At 43.6% G+C, this 24,898-nt stretch overlaps 2 protein-coding genes across 4 annotated transcripts in view; one reads left to right on the top strand and one right to left on the bottom strand.

The window, feature by feature from the left end:
• The window catches only part of KNOP1 (lysine rich nucleolar protein 1), a 386,483-nt gene that overhangs the window by 61,617 nt on the left and 299,968 nt on the right, over window positions 1–24,898 (bottom strand). For all 3 annotated transcript variants that reach the window (XM_078665100.1, XM_078665101.1, XM_078665099.1), the window contains exon 2: window positions 16,772–17,672. In XM_078665100.1, coding sequence (XP_078521226.1) covers window positions 16,772–17,671 — 900 coding nt within the window. In that variant the 5' untranslated portion in view covers window position 17,672. The remainder of the gene's footprint in view (window positions 1–16,771; window positions 17,673–24,898) is intronic.
• The window catches only part of IQCK (IQ motif containing K), a 632,757-nt gene continuing 620,056 nt past the window's right edge, over window positions 12,198–24,898 (top strand). Inside the window, exon 1 of the mRNA XM_078665098.1 lies at window positions 12,198–12,278. The gene's annotated coding sequence lies outside the window, so the exon portion shown is untranslated. The remainder of the gene's footprint in view (window positions 12,279–24,898) is intronic.

Raw genomic sequence — 24,898 nt, 5'->3', positions numbered from 1 at the left:
ACGTATATCCTTTCCCGGCAAGTGACTTTTGTTTTAACGCCAGGTTAAGAATTTATTCCTTTAACACATAAGTATGGAAGTTAACCAGTATTTTACGCGGCTTAGGCCTTTGGTGGTTCCGCCGAAAGGGATCCTTATGGACTCTCTGGACAGCCAATGCCAATTCTTCAACTGAATGGTCTAGGCCAAGGGACTCCTTCAACAAAACAGTGATAAATTGCTTAATGTCCGAGCCCTCAGTTCCCTCTGGAACATTGAGGATGCGGATGTTCCCCCGCCTAGCGTTATTTTCCAACGTCTCCATCTTTTCACTTAGTGCTTGATCCTCCTTGGTAAGCTTCTTTATATCAACTTTAGCCTGCTCCAAGTGGGTCGAAAGTAAAGTATGGAAAAGTGTGGGGAAAAACATGGCGGCAGCTAGGTAGGCTGGCGTGGTACTCCACCGCGAGCTCCTGTTTAGAGAATTCCCTGCCTCAGTAAGGACTGCAGTTTTGCGGGATGAGTTGTGGGAGTAGATAGCCACAACAATGTTTGCCTTTTTTTAGCTAAATTTACAGTTTTTCTGCCATTGTTCTGCCGTTTGCTGTCTCAGTGTTCGCTACTGTTTGCCACTTTTTTCTGGCGTGGGGAGGATGCAGGGCAGTGTTCCGCTCCCGGAGGTACCTCGCCGAGCAGTCCGCTTTCTGTGTCCCTGCTAGTTTTTGGAGGACGGAGGATGTCGAGCTTACTGCCTCCGGGATGCGCTTTCCGTGAGAACTACTGCCCGGTGTGTTGCTGAGTCGTGTCAAGGTCTTGCTGGTCCTGCTGGTGCGGCGTTTCCCTGGAGACTGTTTTCTGAACTGTCTGGTGTGTCCGGGCCGCGAGACCCTCAGGTGAGGCCGAGGCTACGTCTGTGGGCAGCCGCGCTGGAGCTAAGGAGAGGGAGGAAACTGCGGGGTTTGGTGCAGCCGTTCCGCAGTTCCTCTTTTGCTGCAAATTCAAGAAGCGCCATTAACAGAACACCTCCCAGAGATGCGCAGAAACAACCACTGTCGACTCCGTTGATAGCAGCTGCAGAGGTGGGGTTGGAGGCTGAGGTTCACGGTAAGGTCAGTGAGAGCTCTGAGGTTACTCTGGCTGAGTTGTTGCCAGGGTCAAGTCCTGCTTGTAATATCTCTGGAAATTTGGCATGTACCTCGGATAAAAGGCAAGATAAGCGGGGACCGGAAAAAGAATTAGCCGTGCCAGAGGGGGAAACTGCTAAGTCTGCTGAGTCTGCGCGGGCTGTTAGTTCTGGTGTGTCGGTTAGGAGGAAATCTTCTTCCTATTTAAGCACAGAAGTGAAGTCTAGAGGCACCAAGCATAAGCCTAAGCCTAAGCTAAAATCTAAAGCTAAGGGCCCTAAGGCTGCATTATCTTTAGGGTCAAAAATCAGCCCTTCGCTTCGATCCTATTTTAAAGCGGTCCCACAGTTACTCAATCTTTCTGAAAATCATAACATGGCGTCTGTCCCACCTGCCCCTGATTGTCTTTACTCTCCCCCTGCCCAGGATATACTACCCTCCCTCCCAGTGGGGGAGGTTGAAGCTGGCTGGGGCTGAAGCTGGGGTAATGGCACTGGACACCCCTAACCTAGAGGGTATGGCGGGTGTAGGAGATGATCAAGAAGTAGAGACGGGAGTCCAGGTCATTGGAGTTCTGTCCCCTGTGGAGCGGAGCCCCCCACAGAGCTTGAAAAAAGCGGAAGGACCAGACCCTGGGAATCACTTAGCAGTACCGCCGGAGTTGGAAGGTGCAGCCAGAGGAGGAGGGTGGGGGGACGATGAGAACCTCAGGGAACAGCACGATGATGGTTCAGTTAAAGCCAGCATAGTTAATTTTGAAGGTGAATCCTCTATTACAGCGGCTTCCTTATTGGGGATGTTTTCTGCTCTCACAATGGAGATTAGGAAAGGTTTTACTAAGTCCTCCGCGAATCAGGTGGAGATAAGGAACTATTGCGAAGCATTGGACAGTAAGATTGATGGACTAACCATAAGAACAGGTGTCCTGGAATGTCTGCATTAGTTGAATAAAAATACAAACTACACAATCAGACTGGTGGTAGGCAATACCCTTTGATTTTACAAAAAGTATATGTATATTATACTTTTATGTAAGGGCTTACTGCAAGCCCTTTTCATCCACTGGTCTGTTATTGTGTCATTCACATTTTAATTCCACCCACTAAAGCATACAGCATAGGACACTGGGTAAGTTCACTTCAGCCATTGGCTAACTTCACTGTGAGTGATGGCATTCTGCCCTATCACATGGAGCACATCCACACACAATTCGTTCCCTTACATGCTCAGGACTATTATGGCTTTTGGGGACCCACAAATATGTATTGCTTGTAGCCAATGTTTTATTTTTAGATTGGTGAGGGCCTGGCAGCTTTTCCAACACTCTAAGTTTTAAAAAATCCATGAGAAAGCAAAACAAGCACTGCAGTGACGTCACTGCAGGGGGTGGGGAGAGGGAGGTAGGCCTGGTGGAGCCAGTGCTCCACTTGTAAATGATCTGTTCCTCTCCTGCACCCACACCACCAGCAACAAACACTGCCCTCTAACTTTGGGAAAAGCGATGTTGTTCCTGTTTACAGTTTACATACTCTTTCATTCCCTAAGCGTATTTGCTTTTTTCAGGATGGTTTTTCATGCAGATTATTACTTATTTATAGTACATAGTGTGAAAAGAGTTGCTTCAATATGGCTTTGAGAGTTCAGGTTGTGGGTGGGCCTTGATCTAGAGCTGAGGAGTTCAGCTCGAAAGCAGTGAAAATTTCTCACAGTGCCTGCCAGGGTGTCATCAAGTGGTTAACAATACATGAACCTTCAATGCCTGGCAGCTGTTTAGAACATAAAAAGCAATCGTTCAGTGTAACAATTGTAATTGTGATTATATGCCAAAGTGTGTGAAGGAGGTACACATCTGTCGAAATATTCACAGGGTGATAGTTAAAGAAAATGCAGTATGTAGAGGTGAATGGGTGGGTTGTGTGTATGGGAGGATTGCTGAAGTGAAGGAGATGTAAGGAACATTTTCTTTTCTTAAAGATATGTTTATTGGCATTTAAAGTCATTGTCTAATACATTTCATTTGTATTCAGAATTCCAGCCTTATTGCTTTTTATTTTAATATTCAAACATCTGAGTGCAACATATCAAACTGAGCATAAAAGCCAGGTGGCAGACAGGAGATAAAACAGAAATTATCAACATTGATACACGTCACGTATCTAAGTTCGGCGTTCTTAAGGAATCAGTTATTTAACAGTGCGTAACTTGTAAACGACTACCCTTCGCCTCATTGCCGGCGTATCAGGATGTGTTATCCAATGGGTATTCAGTGTCTCCATATATTGTGTGTTTCAGACATTGTAGGTGCAGACCAATGGTTGTTGAGGGGGGGGGGGCGAAGAGGAGAGGCCTGGAGAAACTCCTAACTAAATAAATGATATAGTCAAGAAGGCATCTCATCAACTGTGTCTCCTGGGGTGGAGGTGGGCGGGCATCGGCTGGTCCACAGAGATCTGTGCACACGCATTGCCACAAGTTATTGGCAGACAGGTAGCTCATGTCATATGGTAGTAGTGTCTGGCCAGTCTAGGGTCAAGGAGATCAGTAGTGGCTGCCCCATGGGTATGGCCGGCAAGAGTCTCATTATCATGAATGTGGGATGGTGTGGGTTATCTCTCTCGGGTACTCTTACCCCCATACTGCCGTACCTCGCCTATGTTTCTATCTGTGCCAGTTCCTCTAGGACCCCTCGCTCTCCGCTATTGGGGTCTCCCGTCTCAGTCTCTGTATCGGTATCGGTTCCCAGGTGTTCCCAGCTCCTTGGAATCTCCTTTCATAGGTCTGCCAATGGAAGCTTGCGCATTCCCTGGGCATCCTCCCTTCTAGGGGCCTCTCCTTCTGCCCAGGTCGTGACATCCCTCTTCCAGGACTCTAGTCTCGGCCCCAGTCAGATTTCCATGCCATTGCTATCCTGTGTCAAGCTAGGCCCAGGTCAAGAAACCTAGAACCTAATCTGCATGCCTTGGGTCTGAGAAAGCTTCCCAAGAGACAGACCTGTATCGTAGAGGGAAGGGTGTGCCCCAGTGCGGTCTGAAGTCACTCCAATACTGCAGTCCAGGACATCTGCAGCATGTGGCATCCCCAAGTCATGAGACAGAAGTCTACGTCAAGTACTTGACAGCGCGGATAGCCCTGGGGTTCTCCCCCCATATATAATCTGTCAGAAAGGGTGCACATACGGTACTCAGTAAAGACAGCATAGTAACTCAACTTCTCTGAGCAAAGGAACTTGTCTAACTGGGTAAGCAGTGTGTAAATGGATAATAAGTAGGAGCAGTCATGCGCGTGGCCATATTCGGTGCGCCAGAGGTCCATCAGGCCCCAGTGTAGCGTCCAGTATCAGAAGCCAGATGCTACCTTATGAGCGGTGGCTCCCGACAAGGGAGGAGGGGGTGCTGGGCGGGGGTGGAGCAGTCCAGGATCATATCCGCCACACAATTAAAATCCCCTCCCATAAACAGATCACCACCCTGTTGTTTCCCAGCTGTGCTGAAAGGGAGTGAAAGAACGCCATCTGATCTTGATTAGGGGCATAAATGCTTTCCAGTGTGATCTCTTTCCCTCGTAGTCTACCCCTCACTAATACATAACAGCCCTCTTTGTCGATGAGGGATTGTAAACACTCAAAAGGGGTCCCGGCTCTAGGCCCAATCAGTGTGCCTCACGTATACGCTGAAAATGATTTGGCATGTAATAGGTCCCACCATCTGCTGCATAATCACTCGTCTAAGTTATCGGTGTGTATCATGCAGCTTGGCTGCGGACCCCATCCCGCAAACGTTCCATGTCAGAAATAAAAAAATTTGGTTGCTAGTGGCCATGACCGTGATATATGCAAAAATGGCTACCTGGTACATTACGGCTGTCCCTAAGCCCACTCCACCCCTCCCTTTCCCCCCATAGAGACAAACATAAAGAAGAACAACACATTCCTCAACATTTATTTTCCACCCCCTGGGCAGATCAGCAACGGCTATCTGTCCAAACCCTTTACAACCTAGAAACAGACATTAGTAAAGTTCCACCAGACTAAAAAATGGCAACCGGGGCAGGCGATAACAGTCCAAACATGCTTTGACTGCTCTCACCCATCAAAGGTGCATCCAAGAGGAATAGAGGGGAGCCTTCAACCCATTCCACAGGATTCTGGTGCATAAGGTCAGCACCGGAAAACAGTGCTCATTCCATCTCCAGTAATCTCCACATGCATGCATCAGGGAACATCCACAGTTTCACAAGGGGCAAAGTCAGTGATCAAGGCCAAACACATGACCAAATGAACCAGTACTCAAGAAATCGCTCCCAGACCTTGGACAAAGCTGCTCTCTGGTCATGTCATCTCTAGGTTAAACCAGATATTAAGCAGACTGCCACGGGAGGACCCTCACTGTCCATCTGTAAACTCTCTTGCTCCGAGTCCTTGGCCAGACTCCCAAACAGAGTGTCGTGTCTAGATTCCAGCCCGCCACAATGGCAATGTCTGCCGCCACCTACGGTGCCTCGGCCCGCTCCTGCTCCATCTGCGCTTTAGTAGGTCCTCGCAGTGCACTCCTGTTCCTAGGCCTGTGGGGGTCTTCGTTTGCATTTAGTTGAGTTCACCCGAGCCACCCGTTGGGTGACCCCACGTGGATGTCCCAGTCTGGTAGGCCTCCAGCCAATCCCATACAGTCTGAAGTTTCTCGCAGAAGTGGGTGTTTCCATCCAGTATGAAATTCAGCTTGCGCCAGAACATGAGGGAGTATTGCAGACCCTCCCCTCTCAACACGCTCTTCACTTCCATATACGACGCTCTCTTGGTTTGGACTGCAAGAGTGTAGTCGAGGAAAGCGGGTCACCCGTCCGTTTCCGAAGGGCTGTCTGTTCTAGCCTTTTGCAACAGGATATTGCGGTCCCTAAAGTGGAGGAGCTTAGCCATCGTTGGGCACAGCGGTCTACCCGGGAACGACAGCCTGGCCAGGACTTTATGGGCACGCTCATGAGCAAAGAAAAGAATCAAGAGGTTAGGTGCTACAACAGTCTTCAGCCAGTCTTCTAAGTAGGCCACCATATCATCCCCCTTCATGCCCTCCCGGAGGCCCACCGCTCGCATATTGCTCCTTCTGTTACAGCTCTCAGCATACTTCGCACAAGTGTGCACACCTTGTCTGACAATGTTACAACCTGTCTAGCCAGGTCAAGCTGCGCAGGTCATAGTTCTATGAGCCCCAATTCCACCTCCTGCACAGTGTCCACCAATTTGTTGTGGTCTGCCCTCAGCAGTCCCAAACCCACAGATACGGCACTGATATCTTTTTGCAATGTGTTTTGGTGTCAGTGATGGCAGCTAAGACACCATCAAATTGTGCCTGCTTAGGGGTTGGCATAGCCTCTGATTCTGAATGTGAAATATGATGAGAGGCGCACTCCCTTAACTGAAATATCTTGTTTGATCTAAAACGCAAAAGATAGTACTCTAATAGTTGCGTGCTACACAGGCCTCAGGAACTGTCCTCTTCCCTGACATATAATGAACTTCACATATTTTGGAATGATTAGACCTGAAATCATCTGTATGCACAGCAATTGTGTTTAACATACAACAATCCAATGTTTAACACACCAGTATTAACAATGTAAATCGAGGTTTTTATTTTCACATATATACTTCTACTATTCTGATTATAATATCACCCTCGATATTCTTTACATATCAAAAGCCATATTACAGAAACACAAAATACATCAACTTAAAATCATCAGTATGTGACTTAGAAATTATGTTCAATGTGTTTTTAGATCAATATTCGGTTGTCAATGCGTACGGTGTCTTGTGTTGTCCGCCCAATGCATTTCAGGACTAGCTGGCCCTTCTTCAGGAGCCACTGGAGATCAAAAAAATAATAATGATTCAAAACGTCAGTAATTACCAACACAAATGTCAAAGAAAAATACAGATGCCAAGGAAAAATACTACCACAACATAACTACCAAATCCTAATCCATAGTGCGCCCGAACAAGATCCAACGTATTGTGTGTGACCTTTCAACTGTGAGTTCATTCCACTTCAAAACACTTCACCAGCCATGCACCATCCCTCGTGACAACACCCTCTAATCCATAACCTTGTTGGAACATGCATCATGTAAAAACCAACTACTAACGCTAGGAAACAGGAATATTCCAAACAAAATCCTGGAATTACAACACATCCTTCAGTGTCTTGTTTACATAAATGTGTTCGCACCATAACGGCTAGGGCGCTCGACCTCGGACCTGGGGATCTGGGTTCGAGTCTTGGTAACGACGCCAAACATTCTGTGATTCTGGGCAAATCACTTAATCTCCCTGTGCCTAACAAAAAATAAAATTAATGTGTGTCCTACGTAACTGGTGCTATTTAAAGCGATCTGATACCTGATTCGGTTCGGCGGGTCAAGTTCGCGTTATATAAAACTCTGCACAAAAAAAACAAAAAAAAAAACAGTGTCAGCCTACCCTAAATTTTTCCACCAAACTTCTTCAACATTGCCTGCCGTTACATCACTAGTGAACCCACTCTATCACACGGTTCCAAGTCTGATTTATAAAAAGACAAAATCCAAAGTGGAATATCCACTGCTCAATCCTGGTCAATTTACGCAAATTTAAATCAAAATCATCAACTGATTCTTGTTTTCTATGTCCTTTTGCCAAAACAAAGGGGCAGCCATCTTCCAACGGTCGTTGCTACGTGACTCTGTCAATGCTTCCGCATAGACGAGTCTGACCAGTCACACCCATATATGTCAAGTCAGACATCTGAATCTGTCTAGAAGACCTACCTGAGTCATTCTGTTGTCTTTTTGTCATGGTCAACAATAACATTAACATATCACATGAATGTACATCATAGTCATGATGAAAATACATATTCACCAAGCCGTGTATACAATAAAACAAATTATATGTTGTTGAGAAACAGGTCCTGTTCACACGCTTATGAGGTAAGTGGTCCAGAAGTCAGGACTCAAAATAGAAGCAACGTTTCTGAAGATGAAATGAAGGTCAGACACCAAGTTTTCGTATGTGAAGAAGATTTATGAGTCAATCTTAGTCAGTACATGTGCTAATGGCCAGCCGACACGTGTTTCGTCACATCGTGAAGGAGGTGTGACTCATCAGGGCTGTAGTTACTTGAAAGTAATCAGTGGTGTGGTGGCGGTTCAATCGTCACCGCCGGCCACGTGTGAGCATACGAAAGGATAAATCAAAATGTGTACCCTGCTCGGTGTAGCGAGATCATAGAATCCGGACGGATGCGTCCCAGATTCAAACAGGGACCTGTGAAAAGAAAAACGCACCGATCCCTGCGGGCGTAGAACATTCTGGTTCCAGGTAGTGGAACCAGGTGACAAGTACAAGACAAAGCTTAATGTTTTAAGACAACCCCATGTTTTAAAGCCGGTAGCTGTCCCACCTATAATGTGGAGATCGTACCGATACGTATTACAAAGGTCCTCATCTGAGTCTACCCCTACATGGGTTTATTTACAGAAAACATCTCCTGTCTAGTTTGTCTTTCAGACCAAGTGGGGTCATGGTTTTGAACCTCTTAATCCAATAGATCTCTCTTTGTTTGGATCTGCCCCGGATAAGCTGATATTGCTTCCAATACCAGAAAACGCAGTTGTGCAATGTTATGACAATATTCAAGCCGATGTGTAAAAAGATTAGAATTTTTGTTCTCCTTCCAGATGGTGCTTTTATGTTCAGTCATCCTTGTTTTGACTTTCCTTTCCGTTTTGCCAATATATCACAGGGCACAAGGACATTTGATGTACTAGATAACATTCATGGTGTTGCAATTAGCTGAATGATTAAGTGTCACTGTTTTACCTGTTCTGGAATGAGTGATGTTGTTACTCATTATCACGCTGTACCAATGCACGCAATGTTGGCATTTGCGCATGCCCACTGTTATACCTTGATACAACTTGGTGCCTGTTTTTAACAGTTCTTTAATTGTTTTAGTCCTGGTGTATGCAAAAATAGGTCGATGACTGAAAATGTTCTTAAATTCAGGTACTGTTTGCATATTACAGAAACGCAAAATAATACATCAACTTAAAATCATCAGTATGTGGCTTAGACATTATGTTCAATGTGTTCATAGATCAATATTCTGTTGTCAATCCGTACTGTGTCTTGTGTTGCTCGCCCTATGCCTTTCGACTCTAGATGATGGCGTATACGGGGTTCCCCCAAAACCCATGGAAGCCGCACTGATTTGAAGAAAAAAGTAATTCTGCCATTCAAATAGCTATGTTGGAGACAAAACTGCAATATCTCCAGCAAAAACACCTTCTTGGATTTTAGGTGAGCTTGACCAAGTAATGTCCATTCAATTGCTGCCATACCTTTGTACAAAGGGATCGATTTATGAAGTGAGGTCAAATCAATGGTGCATAAAAGCCAGCTGTCATCATAATTAACAGCCAAATTATTAAGACGAACCAGAAAGTCTGTTGTGTCTTGCACGTATGATTTCCATGTTTGGAGTCTAGGTTGTAAAAAGTGATCCAAATATTTGCCCAAGGGCTCAAATAATGATCCACATCCAGAGACTATCAGCCTAAATGGTGGATCAAGTTGGTTCTTGTGTACTTTAGGTAACATGTACAGTGATGGCTGTCTTGCAAATATTGTTAACAGAATCTGTTTAGTTTTGTCACTGATCCAATTCATATCTTTGTTCAAAATCAGTTCTAGTGTGCTTCTGATTTCCATAATAGGGTCTTGATTTAGCTTTAAGTAAGTGGATTCATCCCTGATGTGTACATTCATCTTAGCCTTGTAATATGTCGTATCCATGACCAACAATGCTCCACCTTTGTCTGCCATCTGGAATGTGAGGTCAGGGTTATTGGCCAATGACCGTAAAATGTTCCTCTCTGACTTTGTGAGGTTCGATTGTTTACCTGCTTTCAACTGTGATTTCTTTGAGATCTTCTTTTTTACCAAAATCTTAAATGTGTCTAACATCTTATGAGAGGAAGGAGGCATAAACGTGCTTTACTTCTGAATTCCAAGTATTCTGCTTCCACTGGTTTTCTTTCTGGTATAAAATTTTCAAAAAAGTGTTGCATTCTTAAGGATCTCATGGATTTGAACAGGGAGATCTCGGTTTCAAATATATTTGAATTGTATGTTGGTACAAATAATGTGCCTTTGTTCAAAATACTCAATTGTCTGGGTGTGAACTTGTGAGATGAGATGTTGATCCCTAGGATTTCTGGTCTCTCCTTGTTTTTGACTTAGGGCACCTGTTTTGGTAGTTGTTACATCTGGTGGATGTCTGACATCCATACCTTTGTATAAAAAAAGCAACTGATTGTGAAGATGATCCAGTATCCATACTGTTGGCAGTTGTCTCAGTGATGGATGCAGCACCTGGTGATCCAGAATCTCTGCTTATTGGTGTTGTAGCTGAATCAATTTCACAATCTGACACTATGCTTTCTTCACATGCTAAAGAGGAAAGGGCTGAGGTATAAGATCTGCAGATTGTTTCAGAAAGATGTGAGCGTAAAAAGAGTGGAAATGTCTAGCAACGAGAACACAAAAAAGAGTGACGTGAAAAGGCGAACCGGAGTGATTGAGATACCCGAAGACATTGACCCCTACACAGACCACAGTAATCTTTAATTCACAGTCTTCTTAAAAAGTTTAAATTATTATGCATTTGTGTATACATATATATTTTACACATATATGTATTTATAGTGATTGTAATTGTATTTATATAGCACTTGCTACCCCGACGAGGTGTTGAAGCACTCTATGGTGAGTGGTAAATCCAATGGTTAAGGGCCTGATTTAGATTTCAACGGATGGGTTACTCCGTGACAAAGGTGACGGCTATCCCGTTTGCCAAAATATAAATCGCATAATATCCTATGGGATTTATATTTTGGCTGACGGGATATCTATCACCGTTGTGACACTCACCCCTCAGAGCTCTGTCCATCATCTCCTTGTGTTTGCCCTAAGTTGGCAGGGTATGCCCAGACGTGGGTCTCTTGCTCACTTTGACACTGGATTCAAGCTAGCCTGGCTGATGAGGGCTGTTAGCCTGAAACCGGTCCCAGGATGCTTGGTTCCGGTCCAGGAAAGACATGGTTCGGTGTGGAATGTTCCCATGAGGCACAGGGTTAAGACTGATTTGCATATAGCTGTGTCTGAACTGGGGTAGCGAAGTGTGCTAAAGAATGATGATGGATTCAACCCAGATATGTGACTGGGGGTGAGTGTCTGAAAAGTTTCAGAGCTCTGTCCATCGTTTCCTTGTGTTTGCACAAGAGGAGTTGGCACAGAAAAAAGGAAAAGGTCTCATTTAATGACCGTCCGTCACTAGTCTGTATTAAAGTTATTTTTTCACTTAGTCAGTAAAACGAGTTGTTTGACATTGGCTGAGAGCATCTCACCAATGATCAAACAGATATTACGCTTGATTTGTTCCCTACTCTTACTCTAGGTTGTTTCTACGTCACAGCATAATATAAATATAGATACACATATACAACTCACATGCACACAATCTTCAGAATCACCCTTTAGGCGGCCCGCCAGTTCAAAGGTTCACATCCTTAAGGGTCGTTTCATCATTCTGAGGCTGATAAAATAAGTACTATTGAGTTGTAGACCAATATACGTCTGGTTATGCTCTTTACAAACATACCTATCATGTTATTATAAGGGTTCTTTCATGGAAAATGCATGCTTAGCAGCTTTACAGCACAAAAGGTATGTGGGTTCCACCCTTGAAAACCAGCAGTGTTTTAACTTTTAGAACTCTGGGTTTTGATCTTTACTGTTGCATGAGTCTCCTAAATACAGTCTCACTGACTGTAATGGTGCATGAAATAGTATGCCGTATTCCTGCCGTGTACTTCATTGTGCCTCACATTTCTCCGCTTGCCCTGTCGGGGTAATAAGCAATGCAGCAGTTGCATATAGGTAAAGGCCTGTGGAAACGGCAAAGGCCCGAGGGAAGGAATAAGTGAAAGGGTGCACCACTGTAACGAAACAAAACAGAAAAGAAAGTAAGATGCAGAAGTTGCGCTCACATCCGGGTCGCTGTCTATCCATACGAGCAACATGAGGACATTTCTCTAAAACAACATGGAACAGCAGCGATAAAAAAACAAAAAACAAGAAAGGTACGCAGAGTATTTTTGGAAGGGGATGAGACCTAGGACCTTATTATGTGTTTGGCAGAAAGGGAACCGACATCGACGCGGTGGCAACCCGCCCAATGAATTACGATGTTGGCGTTTGTTGAAGGAAAAACCGCCAGAGTCCTGCCTGCACGCCATCCAGTTTCAGACTTCCGCAAAGGCGGTAGGGGAAAAGCAGCTGATAGAGGGTTGTACAGACAAGTTCAGCGCTGTCGGAATTATGAGCTGTCTTTCCGTTGAGCCGACCGAGGCAGGAAGACTGCCTCATTCGGCAGAATCCAAGGAATTGGGGTGCATACTCACCCATTTCCTTTTCTTCCCTTCAGTCTCCCACGTGGGTCCCTTACTCCAGGGCGCCCCTCTTCACAGAAGCATCTTGACCCGGCAGATTATTTAATCGCCGGCAAGGGGACCGCCACATACTTCTTGGGACCACGGCGGTATGGCGCTAAGATCGTCAAACTTTGAAATCAGCCCCTTAGAAACATGGTGGACATAAACACCTACCCATAGAGTTCATCAGTATAAGTCCAGTGATGAAATGCCCAAGAACCACATAACATTGCTATCTGAGTGGTTACCCCCTTGTCTACATTTTAGTGTAAGGTCTACAGCCCGTGGACAGCTGTGGGTAGGTTGTGTACATCACATTCAACAAGTGTACATACATAGTGTATTCGAGGAAGGCTGTAGTTTGACTTGGCCTATGACTTTCTTGCAAGTACCATGACCAATCCAAACAAACATTAGTAATTGGTCGTGGCTACATGTTAGAATTCAGGCTAAGTACCAATATCTAGCGCTTAAGTTACAGTAAATGCGTGTCTCAATTGAAAATGTAAAATCTAGACTTGGAGAAATACACCTGGAATGAGCTCTTTCCCTTTTTCACAATTTGTTTCAATGAGCATAAATGTAAAAAAAAGCACTGGCCAAAGCAATCCTACCATACACCATGATGGTGATACTCCTAGCACTATTAATGTGGATTGTACTTGTTTTAGGCTTCTTCCCATAAGCATTCATGCCTGTGCCGTCTGAAACATTTGCGCTTCAGAGCCCATTCCAGTGGCAGGGACTAGGTAGAGGTGGGTGGGGGTTACATGAAGAATGATGAGACCTCTAAAATGTTCAAGATAATTGCACAGACAGCAAAGGAGGGTGATAGTGGGGAAACTTGGGGGAAAGAATTGCCTCTCAGCAGGTCTCTGATAGGCTGTTAGTGCTGGAGAAGAGTAGCTACCATACCAGGCTGCTTCTGCTCCACCACTACCAGGCTTTCAGTGCTATCAGCTGGAGGACAGTGAGAAGGCGATACAGAAAAAGGTGAAAATGACAGAAGTGATGAGAAGTAATTGAGGAGGTCGTTTTGACATGAGAGCTGGGCAGTGACAGGAGAAACGGTAGCGTATGAATGCTATGCAGTGAGTGATAAGAAGGGGTAAGTGCAACGATGGGAGCGGTTTGAGAATAGAGGTATACAGTAATGGGAAAGGGAGCAGTGACAGGAAAGGTGGCTGATATGAGAGATGATCACTGATAAGAGAGAGGGACATTAACAGGTGCAAGAAACAGCAAGGTAGAGGTGAACAGCGACAAAGGAAAGGGGTACAATGACAGGAGAGAGTTGGGCTGTGATGAGGAGAAATAGATACTGAGCAGTTTTATAAGATTTGGATAGTGGGCAGTACTGGAGAGATATGCCATGCCAGATAAGGCTGTGATAGGAGGGGATTCACGGGGGAATTAACAAGAGAGAGATTACATGGAAAGTAGGAATAGGGCATAATGAAGAGAGAAGTCCTTGTGCCCCCACTTGCCCTACTACAAACCAACTGTGCAAATAAACTTCCTTTCCTTCAACACCATCTGCGCTCTGCATCATTTTATCCTGTCCCTTACTATCTCATCGCGAGGACATTCACACTGAAACAAAGCCTACTGTCTCTACTGACAAGCATCATTAGCTAACCCTCCTCCAAACCCCCATCTCCGCTTTATCACACTCACACCCTCAAAGAACAAAATCAGACAGTAAAACACCAGCAATAAATAAAAAGTAGCCTGTAATATAAACTGGAACACAACAAAAACCAAAACACTGTCAAGGACCACACCTACAACAATCCAGGTAGCCACTACCACCATCTTGAAACAACTTCCCTCTGCCAACCAACTTCTTGGTTTTGCCAAGCTACATTAAAACATCACACAGACTGACTTTACACTGAAGGAATAATCACCCACATGTATGATTCATATTTTAGTTGTGATTTCTTGTCTCAGACTTCATTTGAGAGACTTACAACTGACCAGAGCACAAATTCTTATCCACTCGCTGAAATGAACTGCTTGACAATAAACTGAAACTGGGTCACCTGCATGAGATGATACAAAGTCTGCATATTGCACTCTCCATCTGTCTTTACCACACACACTCCCCTCCCAGGGACTGCTCTCCTGACCTTCTTCCAGTGACCCTTCATTTGACACATCTATTCCTGAATAGCCCAACAAGCAAGTCAACCTCAATGCTTTTGAATGTTTCCTCAACAAATGACCTTCGAATACACTTTCTTACCACATTCTCTACAGTTAAATGCCTAATTTCAATCTGCCCAAACAAGAAATGTCACCTCCTCTAAAAGCAGTGTCCTCTCCCCTAATCATCTCATTAAACCTGCCCTCTCGGACTGTAGATCTGCTGGTTCAATACAATATCTGCCTTCATCCAAGACGGTGAAAGTTGACGCTACTGCTTTCAGAAAAAGCTTTTCTGCTCATCCTCCATACCAGTATCTAACCACTAGCCATTAACATCCTCCAGTTTTCTACAACAGATGGGGAGTTGCCATTATGCCCTATGAGTGCCTTAAATGATTACCCTCAATAAGCTCTTGCTCTTTTTAGTGTCTCACTGTGGAGATTACAAACATGACCACCTAAACTGCTTTTACTGAATATCTTATACCATATACCCGGCAGCAAAGAGAGATCTATTGACAGTTTCGTTTCTTATAATGGTGATCCACTCATCTACACATGTAATCTGTATTTGTTTGGGAGATTTCAAGCTCCATTAGAAAAAAAAATAATCCACACATCCTTCCACGAGTTCTTCCTATCAGAAATTAACCAATTAAAACATTGCACCTTCCCTACAAAACAATTAAGGTATTTTCTTAAAGCTGATTTTCGTAAAGAAATACCACACAAACCTCTCCTCTTTCCGACTAGATCAGTCAGACCACTTTCTTTATTCCTTTCAATATAACGAACTTAAATACAAAGCGCACTCCCCATGCGAATTCAGTGGTGGAAATCGTAAAATGTAGAGCTGTCAAATAAACTTACAACAAGCATTGCATACTGCCCTGGCTTTACTGGGCTTAGATAGGCATGCACGTGAAAAAGCTAAAACAAATAGTTGTTCCATATCTGTATGCAACTCGTCTCTTTTAGTCCATCCTTTGTCTGTGCCATGTGTTTTATTACCAAAGACATCAGTGCTGCCGTTTTTATTATTCCCCATACATGCTGTACTGGTGGCAAGCAGTAACATAAGCTTGGGTAATAGAAAACAAAGTTCAGACAGGAGACACAGACAGACGCAGGTTTCACAATGACATGGCACCAATAGTCTGTACCATTTGAGCATGACTGTGTTTGAAGCAGAGAGATAAAATGAGGCACAGTCTATCATATGATCTTGCTTGACATATGCCTCAGCCATCTTTTTTATGACTCAGCCAGACTAAAAGAGAAAGAGTCACTGGGGACACCTACTTCTTAGGAGGGTGACAGCCTTCATTCGTGAAATCTGGTCACAGGATATGTAATTTAGATAACATGGTTGGAATCAAACAAACCAGCGAGGCTCCGCCCGTAGAGAGCCTTACAAACACATTTTCACATTTTGTGCCAGTTTGTTTCTTTCTGGAACACCCATGATAAACATATTATTTATATGCATGTGATTTTCAAACTCCTCAAGCTTATAATTTTTTCTCCTAGTCATGAAACTGTAGAGGCCTGATTAATAAGGTGTTCGCCGTCCGCCATTAATCACATTTATGTTCTGATTGTTCACTGTTATCAGCGTTTATGCTCTTGATATGTAACGTTTACGGTTCCCTTGAAATACTTTACATTGCTGAGAAATCATACTTGATCTAAGGGTGTTCAACAACCTTTGGCTACGAAATACCTGTATCTGACTTTTTTCAATACAATACAGAAGTGTGGAAAAAAAGTGTTGTCCTTAAAGTCTCAGCTCAGAGTTCTACTGCAATACCCGTGATTCTGACACAGGTCAGTAGGAGGCATCATTTTATTATTTTTATATTTCTCAGAAATGTGAATGTTTTTGTGAATATTATGGGTAGCTGAGAGATAACAAAATTCAGGTTTTCATAATGATACAATCTGAAAACACCTGAATGATTGGTTCATGTCACAATGCCTGCTAAACTTACCATTACTTCCTGCGCTCCTTCTTGCTTCACTTGGGCATTCTTTTTTTTCTTAGAGGTTGAGATTTCTTTCGGAACTGCGCATTCTGGAGTGGGTCTTTTCTTACTATTTTTCATTATGCATTTGTCAGCCTCTATTGTATTCTTACTCAAAGTTCCTTCTTTACTGTCCAACGTCCTGTCCAACTTTTTCTTTTTTTTCTTTTGACTGATGTTGTGTTCAACAAATTCGCATTCCTCCTTTTCAGGCCTATTTTCAGACAGGTCAGACTGGATTATTTCCTCTTTCTTTTTTCGTTTTCTCTTCTTCTTTTTCTTTGTTATGTTATTGTGGTCTTCTTCAGTATCCCTCTCAATAGTCTCCGGCAAGGAACTGATGAGAACATTTTCCTGAGTAGCAGAGACTCTTTTTTTCTTTTTGAGCATGGAACTTGTATGAGCACTATCCATTTCAAATTCCTCTTGGTCTACTTCTTCTGTGACGTGTAAAATTTGTTTGTCTTTTTTTTTCTTCCTTTTCTTTTTAAAACTTTCAGATTCAGCATTTTCATCATTAGGCACCAAACAGTTTTGATCTAGATTGTCATTGCCCAGTTCCTCATTTTCTGCAGAGATAAGTGCGGCAGTTGTGTTTTCGTTCATGAACTTCAATTTTTTCTTCTTTTTCTTTTTGTTAACCGGAGACTCTGCAACATGTTCTTCCTCTTGATCAGAGACTATTTCCTCGGCCAAATAGTGCTTTCTTTTGCGTTTAACCAAACCTTCGTTTTCTACTTCAGTGTGTGATTGTGCCTCCAAAGCAGGCTCATTTTCTGCTTCTAGATGTTTCTTTTTCTTCTTTTTCTTTTTCTTCCGAATTGGCTCTTCGTAAGTGACTGAGTTTGTTTTCTTTTTAGTAATCATGCTGTAAAAAATATAAAACACACATTTTGTCTCCGCAAATGAAGGCGATGCTGTGGAGTGACATACTTTACTTAAATTCCCAAAGGCAAACATGTTTTCAGACAAACAAATATTCAAAACATAAAACATTTATGTCTCATACTACATGAATGTACTTCTCTTGAAATACTACTTGTATGTTTGTTTGTTTAGCTATTTATGTTAAGTAAAAAACAAATGTTTATGTTCCGCTTTGAAAGTATATTAATACCTATTAAAAATGAATAAAGTGCTCAACTGCCAAAATCTTCTTGGTGCTTGCTGAGCAAGAGCAACATAGAGTACAATAATTAAAGACAGGTACTTACTGGGTGAACTGCTAGTCTTGAGAAGTATGTAACTTGAGAATTGGGGACTGTGGGTGGAAATGTGTTCCATAGTGCTGCCACCAGAATCATGAATGCATGAACCTTAGTGCACATCTTGCAGGAGTGCTGTATCTTGACAACTTTCTGTCTTGGAAACCAAAGAGAGCAGGAAGATTGCTAGCACTCTAAGCAGTTTAACAAAAGGTGTCTATATAACTCAGCCAGAGACGCTTTCCGGCACTGGGAAAGTGGCTCTGGCCCAGGGCCCCATGCTTCCAGGGGCCCCCTGATAGAGCCAGCTCTATTCTGCAAACAACCCTGCCCTGATACATTTGAATGATTCTTAAACATAGATGGTTTTAAATCCTGTAGTCCTTTCGTTTATTTTTAATCCTGGTAACGTGTGGGACTCTATCACAGATATTTTGTAGAGAAATGTTGTGTTTATGTTTTTCAACACCATGCAACGTCCATAAAACAGTTTATTTTAGATAGAAAAAGGACACCACATATTAGCAACGGGAGAGGGTCACAGAGATTATCTGCAGTAATATTAGTGAGCTGCTGATGTGTTACAATATTGAAACCCATGTTACTATCCCTGTATTATAGATGGAAACACATTTAGAATTTGGACCAGTGTGTTTGTCAGTGTGTCAGGGACCTGGCCCAAGAGGACCTGCGAGAGCTGAAACTGGCTCATCAATTCAAAACTGTCCCAAACAGGAGCTCCCAAATTACGATTGGCCCAAAGCCCCAAAAACCCTTAAGACGTGCCTGAACTCAGGACATTTAACACCTGACAAAGGGCCTTGAATGTAACACATTGCGCCTCGAAAATAATTAAAGCTGCCTGACCAGTGGTTATGCATTCTCATGGCACAAAGCGTGTGTGACCAGGTGCACTGACACATTTGCAACCCGTCCTTGGAATAAGAGGCAGTGTGATACTTCTGCAACAAAGGTCCACTGAATAACACTGTGTGCCAAATGTATGGAGCCCTGCCCTGTGCAGCCTTTCTTGCTTGTCAAGAACCCCACTGTCAGGACCTTATAGCATTTACAAAGGTGCTGTACACTCCCGGAGCACCCTGTGCCTGGTACCCAACTGTATTCTTGATGTGCTGCAATTTCGATTGGCAAGCTGCTTCCATCTGGAAAGGAAATGGTTTGCAAAAGGAAGTGATGTCGCCTCAAACACTGCCCCTTAATCTGCAGCCAAAGTGTGCCAAATTGTTCAAGTTACTCGGCCTGCAGATGCAGTACATTTGTATGTTTTTTATTGCAGGAGCTAAGCTGGATATTTAAAAATAAAGTACCTGATCTTCACAACACTGAAACAGTAACAACTTGACGTTCTTCTATGAACACTCCAGTGATCCTAATCATTAAACCAATAACACGTATAGATAAGTATTGCATTACACAAATCTCATTAGCCAGACCAGACCTCACATCATGCAAAATGCATAGCCTGGGACTCATAACAAATCTTGTGTGCCAAAAATATAAAATGAGCCCTGACATACGTAATGGTTAGTTTGGCCACCGAATAGCTCCTGAACCCCTTTATTTGATCTCATTTTCTATGGTTGGAACCCCCATTGCAGCCACAAGATTGACACAAGTTTAGAAATATAGCCCACTGGATATCTTCTAAGTACTCGATTTTGTGTTATAGTATAGTGATCACATACACCCCATAAACTGCAAGCCCTACTGGGATTTTTGAATTTCAACGGACATAATTGCCGCAGTACACAAAAGTTCAAAGCCCCTTTAAAAATAAATTTCAACCACATTTTCAGAAGGAGACTAGAAGGAAAAGTACATGAGCAGTTAAAAGCATTGCAGGCATAAAGGTTAGCAGCTTAATACCTATAAGCTAGGGATCAAAATGTGCTTTAATAATTAATGTGGTCCCTAGAACTACCGGATATACTACAGTATGTTCTTCATAATAAAGGACAGGCGACATATTCTATTACATACAAATCACCTCTACACTAGCGCAAAAGAGAAAAACAGTAGAAAACTATTACAACATTCCAGACAGCCATTGTTAAAGAAAAAGCAACAGTGCAGGGAAAGGAGTATTGGAGCTCTCCTATACCTATATTGAAAGCTGCTATCAAAGAATACATTCCTAATTCTAAAGCCTTTTCCCTTCTTGTGGTGCAGTGGGCTTTGACGTGAAGCACAATTTGAGAAAGAGCTATACTGAGGCATTATAAACTTTTGCTACACCAACAGACATTTCCACACACTTCTCAGATATTGAATTAGAAGCCTCCCCTGCTGTCTTTTACCAAGATGGGAAGAACAATGGTATGCCGTTCCTAATGGCAGCAACAGGGTGGGTCTGGGGGTTCTGGGAGAAAGGTTGTATTCCAGGTGTCAAAAAGAGAGAAGGACAGATGGGGAGTAGTTTCTTTAGGAGCAAGGATCCTCACACAGCCCAAGGGGTGCCATGCTTCATCATTGGGTAGCTCCTCGTTGGGCCGGCGCTGCAATGCCCAATGGGCCCCACGAGGGGGCTCTTTGCAGGAGGTCTTTTTTCCAAAGACTTAGTTACCTGTGTCACATCATTTACACCGCAGTCAAACTACATACAGAAAATCATAAAGAAACACTGGGCCATACTTCACACTGGGCCATGTCTCCTGCCACACCTCGTTTTGCCTACAAACGGACTAATAACTTACATCATTGTGCACACAAGACCGCCCACTAAGAAACCAGGATCCCAACACTCCCTGTGGGACCTGCCTCCAGTGAAAGGCCACTATCCCTGTGGCTTCTGTAGTGTATGCCCCCTAACACGTTCCTCAAAAGAGATTCATTTGAGCCCCAAGGACATATGGATTCAAAAATCCCACACAAACTGAAACACAAAGAACTGTATCTATGTTATCACATGTCCTTGCCGCAAACGCTACATAGGGATGATGACAAGGGCAGTGAAAACAAGAATAACTGAATACCGCAGTAATGTAAGATACGGTTGAACAACTTGGATGCTTACCCATTACACAGAAATGGGACATACCCCAAAAGACATACACTGGACAATACTTGAAGCCCATGCACACATAACCATGGATGTCCTTTTTTTAAATAAAGAACAACAATGGGTCTACCGTTTCTCGACACACTGCACAGGGTTCAACAGCAACATACTGTGGGTAAAGGTATCACGGTAAGGCTATCTGTTACCTCTTGATTTTTGCCCCAATGGCATACTGATATCAGCACATGAACACACACCCCTAACCAGCACATTACTCCCTGCTATCCAGTTAGCTTCCATCTATCCCTAATCCCTCCTATTCCATCTAGGAATGAGATGTTCCACACGAATTTGGCTAACTCCAAAAGCCTCCCACCAGCTTACTTGAGCTCAGCTTCTCATGTACACCTAACCCCTTCTTGTCCACGAAGGAATGAGATGTTCCTTTCCCAATTGGCTAACTCTAGGAGCCTCCAGCCAACCCAACAAAGTGATTGAGCACTACTGTAGATGCCACCCCTTAAGTGATATCTAATATAGGTATGGGATCCCCCACATCTCCTGCCACTTCAAACTACTAACTATTCAATGGATTCACATGTGACCTCCTGTTTGCTCTAGTCTCTTGAGCACTGCCATGCAGGACATACCCATAGGGCCCACATACCATCTGATCAACGTGAACGCACACGTTAATAGCTCAATTGGGAAGCCTATACCTTGTTTTGGGCCCCGATTCACTTAGTTATCCATGTTTATTTTCAATTCCTTGAATTTTGAATTCACCCGTACCAAACAACTTCCCCCTACACCACTCCAAGATGATGCCCAAATATAGAATCACAACAGGACGCCTAATTTTGGACCACTTTCAAAACCCCGTCTCTGCTCTGGCTGTTTAGATCTTGACCTCCCCGGTGATGTCAACTTCCCTGTCCAATTTGGAATCCATCCCATTCGGTGACAGCTGGACAAACGGTGGGCTCCCTACCATAAGGAGCACTAACTGATGTGATTATTAGCTGGATCTACCCACCGGCAACTCATACGTCGGCACCAACAGTGTTTTGAACAGCCTGCTGCTTCGCTGACGCTTGAGTATGTGGTGCAGCTGTATTATTGCTGCCCGCACCGTCGCATTTTAAGAAGCCAGCCGGTACCCACAGCCTGCACTCCCCTTCCGGGGAGCGAGCCCTGCTAGAGAGTCCTCCGTGGCCCAGCGCTCCCGTCTCTCCCAGAGCTCTCACAGGCCGCTACCATTTGGCTTCTTTTGATCATGGCCCTCATCAGGGTCCCCCGGTTGCCTGACTATTCTTGCACCGAGAACTGGATCTGCCAGTCTAAGTTACCAATTCTGTGACTAATCAGCTGGCCAACAGACAAGTGGTGTTACAGAAAATAGGGAAGAGAAAGGCATTTTCTGACATCACCTAACTCCACTTTGCATAACCATCAGCAACCACAATCCCTAACTGTACTTTTCCTTGCAGGCTCGTGTTCATGCCAAAGTGCAAGTGCCCTAGCCATAACGACAGGCGCAAGTAGCCCTTTCCACTGAGTAAGTCATCATGAAGCCCACATGCTATTGTTTGGCAATTAATATGGCATGATATCAGGGGACCATGCGCTGAGGCTCACCTGCGATGGCATACCACCACAGCCCTCGCAGTGGAGCCTCAGACTAAGTGATAAACTAACTTACTTGCACCATCATTACCTTATTTATACCAATAAGATCAATTGCATGAGTGACTAAAGAATGTGTTTCTCTGTGTTTCTATGGGTTCATACCTGTTTATTAAATGAATCTTCTAGATTTTATAACCACAAGTACATTTTTCACCACCAATATAATTATTTACTGTTTTTAGAGAGATGTGCAACGATCTCTAGCCAATTATCATGCACCTAGGCGTGACATGAAAGATGCCTTGATTACTTGATAGTGTCATTATTTGTTCCCTCTCCAGGTGTATCCAGAAGGTATATTGTATGTCTATATAAATTATACGACACCACAAGTTTAAATTATAGGGTACGGTACAACACAGACACACTTCACCCGCCCCTATGTGAGTAGACAAGGATCCCGTGGTCCTGGCGAAATGCCAAGATCCCTCGGACTATAAAAAGCATGAAACATGTTGATCCCTTTTACCTCACATACACTAATTTGAGCTTGAGAGGCCTAGAATATCCTTCTTTATCTACAACTTTTTAGTCTCTTGTTTTTACTGTAGCATATAGCATTTCCCAGGAAATCTTCAGCCTCAGCAGCATTAAATTGTCTCCACTGGTTGCCACTGCACAAGAGGATCCTTTTCAAACTCCTACTAACAGTTTTTAAAGCCCTGAAAAACACAGGTCCTAAATACCTCGCCAACCGTTTTGTCCACTATAACCCTGCACGATGTTTGAGATCCTCCGGTGGTAACCTCACCAAGATCCCGAGGTATAAATACAAAACCAGGGGCGGAAAGACTTTCACAGTCCTAGCAGCTAGGGCCTGGAACAACTTGCCTCTAAACCTCAGACTGGTCGATACTGAGAGTCTCTTTAGGAAACAACTGAAGACCTGGGTCTATCAGCAATCTGATACTTATGTGATGGCCGCTATTTAGATTTTTTTTTCATTACCTAATCTCATCCACGCACAATGAGCGCCATGATGCTCCCTCCGGAGCGATAGGCTGCGCTTAATAAATACCCACAAATACAAATAGAACGCAGCCAATAAAGAAACCTGTGGGATTCCTGTAGCTATTTTTATCTTGCACACACGCTTCTCCACCTCTACTCATACCATTCCTTAACACACTCCCCACCACCTCGCCCATCTCACATCGATAAAAAGAAAAGACCTCTGGTAAAGAGCCTCTTCATGGGGCCTGTAGGGCATTGCAACGCTAGCCCATGGAGGAGCTGCCTGATGATGAAGCATGACACCACTTGAGGTGTGTGAGGGACCTAGCTCCTAAAGGAGCTACTTCCCATCTGTCCTCCTCTCTTTTTGGCAACAGGAATACAACCCCCCCCAATACCACCCTGTTGCGCCATTAGGAACTGCATACCCTGCCTAGCTCTTTCTATTCATACATAGGGGCATGTATGCTGGACCTGTCCAGTCCAAGTCCCTTTCTTTGTGACTTTTACCCAGATGGGTCAGTTCAGCCAGATAAGCACAAATACTCTGCAGCAATAGCCATAGTTCAGAGAAAATCTGAAGGTTTAGAGTAGAACGTTTGTGGATACAAAGACACAAAACAGAGAGGAAGAGAATAATAATAATGTTAGGTATCAAACTTAAAAAATCTCCTAGCCGACGCCCTTTTATTTAAGGCAGAAAGCATAGTACACATATTTATTTCACAGGGATGCGGACTAACGAATAGGTCAGTAAAAGCCATATTTAAGCACTAGGGTTTCAGGGAGGTGCTCTGAATCAGTCTGTGGTACTTCAGTGTAATTTTACTGATTTCTCCAATTGCAGCATTTGGAATTTCTTGTAATGTACCGCAATGTAAAGAGGATATGTTGATGAATATAATCCAAGAAGTATTTGGCAAAACTAGCTGCTCTGGCTTTTATTTAGTGAAACACTCTTCAGCTAGGTTTGTGATACATAAATATCACACAGACACATAGTGAGTTGAATGAAGCATAAGACAGGCAGTCACAATGGCAGAAAGATCATTTCTGACAGCCTTTCCTGAAATATCATAGGATAATCGCAACAGGCTTTTGCATATTACAAGTTACAATTGTGAGCATTGTATATCAGTGGGTTAATATCTAATCCTGAGATGTGTGCATGCAGCTCACTAGTTACAGAACAATAGCTTAATACAAATGCGACACATCTGTTTGCAA

This window comes from Lissotriton helveticus, chromosome 10 (genome assembly GCF_964261635.1).
Source record: "Lissotriton helveticus chromosome 10, aLisHel1.1, whole genome shotgun sequence".
Lineage (NCBI taxonomy): Eukaryota > Metazoa > Chordata > Amphibia > Caudata > Salamandridae > Lissotriton > Lissotriton helveticus.
This window is presented reverse-complemented; position numbering and strand designations above follow the sequence as displayed.